Source organism: Epinephelus moara, chromosome 13 (genome assembly GCF_006386435.1).
Source record: "Epinephelus moara isolate mb chromosome 13, YSFRI_EMoa_1.0, whole genome shotgun sequence".
NCBI classification, from domain to species: domain Eukaryota; kingdom Metazoa; phylum Chordata; class Actinopteri; order Perciformes; family Serranidae; genus Epinephelus; species Epinephelus moara.
The window spans coordinates 921,420-926,708 of NC_065518.1; the positions used below are offsets into that span (position 1 = coordinate 921,420).

The following is a 5,289-nucleotide window of genomic DNA, read 5'->3' on the forward strand; positions in this document are numbered from 1 at the left end:
GGGAGAACATGTCAGAGCACCTGGAGGAAACCCACACTGACACAAGGAGAACATGTCGGAGCACCTGGAGGAAACCCACACTGACACAGGGAGAACATGTCGGAGCACCTGGAGGAAACCCACGCTGACACAGAGAGAACATGCAAACTCTGCACAGAAGGGCCCCCCCACCCTGGGTTTTAACCAGGAACCCTCTTGCACACTTGCAAATGCAAAAATTGTGATAGTGTCATATCTCCTAAATGGTGCTTTTTTTGGTGCAGCTCAACATTTAACTGTTACTTAACAGACTTTTCACCTAAAAATATTTTGGGTTAATTTTCTACAGTTGTCCCCGTAGATTGTGATGTCATGGTGCTCCGAAAGTGCGAGTCGATGCTCAAACATTGACTGAGTTTTGACACGTGCTTACTTTAGATTCATTATGCACCACTGAGGTCATTAAATAAAGTTTAATTTAAACTGTGGAGTTCTTTACGATGAGTTAAAAAGATTCCACTTGGACCCAAAATGAGGTTTAACACATTTTGAAACCTTCGAACCTTTTGTCAGTATCTGCAGACTGAAAGTGTTTGCATGTGTGTGTGTGTGTGTGTGTGTGTGTGTGTGTGTGTGTGTGTGTGTGTGTGTGTGTGTTCACAGGCTTTACAATGAGTCGTGTGAGGAGCCGCTTCCTCTCCAGAGAGGTCCAGTCCTCTGCTGCACTCTGGACAACGTACCGCTCATCAGGTGAGAGATCAAACCTGTGCAGGAGTATCTTTGTCATCCTGTAACACTGCTGCTGTGAAGCTGCTCTCATACAATCCTCACACTATCTGCTTCCTGCACTTGATCCTCAATGACCCAAACAACGGCACATTGTTGACATGAGTGCTGCGGTTTCTGGAGCCACAGTGACGACACTGACCGAGGATCCTCTTTCCACTCTCACAACAATAATAATCTCATTGAAGCACAACAGAACACACATTGTACGCATGATGTGACCGCGGGTATCGAATGATATGAAAGAACAGCAGCTCGCCTGGCTGTGGTCTGAGGTTTCCACCAGTCGGTTTTATAGCCTCTGTTTCTTTTAACTGCTTTTTAAATGTCTTTTTGTGGAGACACTGGATCCAAACAGCAAATACATAAACAAGAATATGTCAGTGCACGTTGTGTTGCACTTGGCACACAGCTCAGCCTGTGATTGATGAGAGAACTTTGGAAAAATGTACCTTTGTACTGTAACTAGTGTGAGTCATGGAGACATGTGAAATATAAGACATTGAAGTGGTTGCAACAGAACATTTGTCAGTGTGAAACTGCTGAACATTGAGCACCGATCTGAAGCCGCTTGGAGACGTGAACCTCTTAACGTTAATCTGACAGCAGTCTCATGTCTTGAACTGAACTGAGTTGGAACCTTCAGATTAACGTGAAGGCAGCGTTACCATCCTCTGAACTCAAGCTTCATCTTTTATATAAAAAGAAATTAAATTCTCTCCATTAATAAAAAAGAGAGACTGAAACAGACAGTTGTAACATCGTCTCATATCAGATCAGGATCAGGTCAGACAAACAGACAGTTATAATCTGACCAACAGTCTGTCCCTGTGTCTTTAATCTTCATCATTACAGTTGAGATGCTCATGTGTGTGTCCATCAGTGATGCAGCCTGCTCTTCCTCATTGTTATAACATCTTAATCACGTTATGTCAGTAAAAGTATGAAGGTGTGATCACAGGCGGGTTATGAGACAATGGGCAGAGGGTCCCAACACCTCTCCTACACAGGACTTTGTAGTTCTTTATTCTCTTTGTGTAGTCGTTACACATCTCTCTGTGGTTTTCTGTCTCTTTGTTGATATTGTGTGTCTCTCTGCAGCTGTTTTACGTCTCTTTGTAGTTGTTGTCTGTCTCTTTGTAGCAGCTCTGAATATCTTTCTGGCAACTTTGCATCTCATTGTAGTCGTTCTGTCTCTTTGAGGTTGTTTTGCCCCTTTTTGTGGTTGTTTTGAGGGTGTTTGCAGCTGTTTTACACCTCTTTGTTGTAGTTTTCTGTCTCTTTGTAGCAGCTCTGAATATCTTTCTGGTTACTTTGCATCTCATTGGAGTCGTTCTGTGTCTCTTTGTAGTTGTTGTAAATCTCTTGGTGGTTGCTTTGTGTCATTTTGTGTCTCTTTGTCATTTTTCAGTCTTAGTGTCATCTTTTGTCTTTTTGTTGACATTTTGTGTCTTTTTAAGGTTGTTTGACCCTTTTTGTAGTTGTTGTCTCTTTGCAGCTGTTTCACATCTCTTTGTAGCTGTTGTGTCTTTTTGCAATTTGTCAGTGAAGATTCTCAGTCATCCAGGTCATGGTAATCATAAGTGCTGTATCGTAGGCGACTGGACTTGCTTACGTTTCTTGAAGATGTTTCGCCTCTCATCCAAGAAGCTTCTTCAGACTGGTGAGGAGTTGCAGGCTATAAAGAGAGAGTCGTAGGGGTCACGTGAGCTCTTAGTTTCAGAGTCGTTAAGGTCACAATGTGAGTCATTAGGGTCAGGTGGGACCAGGGGTGAATGGGTGTGAAGTCACCTGACTGCACTGTAATGGTTTTAAATGTCTTTGTAATTGCTTTACATCTGTTTGTAGTCCCTTTGGTTCTATGTGTAGTTCCCTTACCTCTCTCTGTAGCCATATTCTGTCTCTTGGTGGTTGTTTTGCTGCTTGTCATAGTCATTGTGCATCTCTTCATAGTCATCTCGTGTCTCTTTGTGGACATTTTGTGGTTGTTTTGCACCGTTTCGTGGTTGTTGTGAGTTTTGTTGCATCTGTTTTACATTTATTTTTAGTTGTTTTGTGTCTCTTTGTGGACTTTGTCATGTCTTTGCAGTTGCTTTGCATCTTTTTGTTTTCGTGTTGTGAGTCTCTGTGTCTCTTTGCAGCTGTTATGCATTTTGTTGTCATGTTGTCACTTTATAGTCGTCTTATGTTTCTTTGTGATCATTTTTAGTCTGTTTTTGGTCAACAGGTGTTTATTTCAGTGACAGTTTGCAGGTGAGGACAAGCGGGGCCTCTAGTAGGCCTGTTCATTAATCCATTCATGAGTTTAACCAGGGAAATGTACTGAAAGGATTAAAAGTACTCAATAAAGACACATTTTATATCATTAGAGTATTATTACTCATGCATTAATGATTTTGTACAGAACTGATTATTTTCATCTGCTTAATTGTTTGATAAAAATTCTGGAAATAGATAAATGTAGTTAAGTACTTATTCTATACTAATATTTCCCTCTGAGTTGTAGTGGCGCAGAAGCAAAAAGTAGCGTGAGAAGAAAAGACTCAATACTTAGTTACACAACTTGAGTAAATATACTTAGTTACATTTTATCACTGTAACAGTCACCTGATTGCAGAGAAACATATCAGACAGTGAAAATGACAAAGGAGTGTTTCTAGTTGAGCTGATTGGATGTGTTGCTGTGAGAGCTGGTGAGCAGCTGCAGTGCAGTTGGTTGTGTGATGAGTCTACACTCGCCTGGCTGAGGCTCGCAGTCAGAGGTTAACCTCGTCACCTCGACAGGAAGAAGAGCCTTTGTCGTGTGGAGTGGATCCTTCGTCGCTCTTTGAAATGTCACCACACTGAGTCCCGAGATGTAAACAGGGAATGCTTTTATATCCTCCCTGCGTACGAAAACACCAGAGTGATGAAGGAGAGGTTCATGTTACTGGGGATGCAACTACACATTCATGTCTTTAACACATCTACAGCATGTCTTTGATATTTTAATGTTGCTTTTGATCTGCAGACAAACATCTCTGTGTCATTCTCTCCTCAGCCTCCCAGCAAGACTGTCCTTTTCCATTTATAGACATCTTTTCTCTGTTAAACATGTTGGCATGCTTTAGTACCGCAGAGTAAGTAAGAACACAAATAAGGCCACGCTGCTGTTTCATGACTGTTTCTGAGGAATTCTGCACCACAGTAAAAACAAAACACAGGCCCAGAGACCACGAGCAGGAACATGGAGGTCACAGATCTGATGTGAACTCTGCAGGAACTTGATTGAATGAACCCAGTGAGCCTGCAGGCCGGCGCACACTGACTCCCTCTCCTCTGCTCTCTCTTTTCTCTGCAGTAAATGTGGAACGCTGCCGCCTGAAAGCTGCTTTTTCAGCCTCATATGCAGCACTGGCTCCTTCATGGGTAAGTTTGTGACCAGGGGACATAACTCTAGTATTCTTACATTCACACACACTTTTACCCAACATGCAGCTCGTGGTTGAACGGCTCTCTGTGCACTCAGCTTGTTTTCTCAGCTGTAACGTCTCCAGCCAAGTCTCTGTTCCCCAGGACCCACTGCCAGGGCCCGCCTCGCCCCCCTCACCACTCTCTGAAGGGAAACTTTACTCTGTGCCATTAATGGTACATTTTTATGACCCATGAGTATTCACCCTCTGACCATGAGGGCAGCTACTCTGCTGTGCTGTGAGCCAAACTACTATAAAGCATCTATTTTAGGTGGTTTACTCTGAGTGTGTGCAGGGCGGTGCATGTAGATGTTTTTCTGTTTGCTGTATAAACTTTCTGAGAAGTTAGACGGCAGGAGTTCAACATACTACCATACTGAGCTTTGACCTACTGAGATCTTTGAACTTAAAGGCTGACATGTTTGACATTACACAGAGCAACACTGTTAGTTATGGCAGAGAGCAGCTTCTTTCAGGCATTACCCTGATTTTCTGCAGCTGAGCGTCGACTATGGATCGACTTATACTCACACAGAACCAGCTTGTTAGAGGTGTTGTCTGACCATGTTGGAAATTCAGTGTTAACTAGTCCATAGCCATTGGTAGCTTTGTCACCTTCTACCTATGCCAGTCCTCAATGCCTATGTNTTACATGTTTGACATTACACAGAGCAACACTGTTAGTTATGGCAGAGAGCAGCTTCTTTCAGGCATTACCCTGATTTTCTGCAGCTGAGCGTCGACTATGGATCGACTTATACTCACACAGAACCAGCTTGTTAGAGGTGTTGTCTGACCATGTTGGAAATTCAGTGTTAACTAGTCCATAGCCATTGGTAGCTTTGTCACCTTCTACCTATGCCAGTCCTCAATGCCTATGTGCAGTTTCACATAGATTGACCACGTCAGTGAGTAGAAAAACGTGGGACAGACAGAATGACTGACTGACAGAATGACACACTGACAGTTTCCGTGATTATGTACAGCATACCATACCATGACTTAGTCATACCAAACATTAGAAAACACCAACATTGGTCCACAGGGGGAGCCACAGTGATCGGTCGCATTT

The 5,289-nt window shown here is 42.9% G+C and overlaps 1 protein-coding gene across 2 annotated transcripts in view; it reads left to right on the forward strand.

Annotated features, from left to right (window-relative positions):
- The window catches only part of LOC126399479 (transmembrane protein 150A-like), a 36,205-nt gene that overhangs the window by 11,659 nt on the left and 19,257 nt on the right, over positions 1-5,289 (forward strand). For both annotated transcript variants that reach the window (XM_050059488.1, XM_050059489.1), the window contains exons 4-5: positions 643-729; positions 4,106-4,173. In XM_050059488.1, coding sequence (XP_049915445.1) covers positions 643-729; positions 4,106-4,173 — 155 coding nt within the window. The remainder of the gene's footprint in view (positions 1-642; positions 730-4,105; positions 4,174-5,289) is intronic.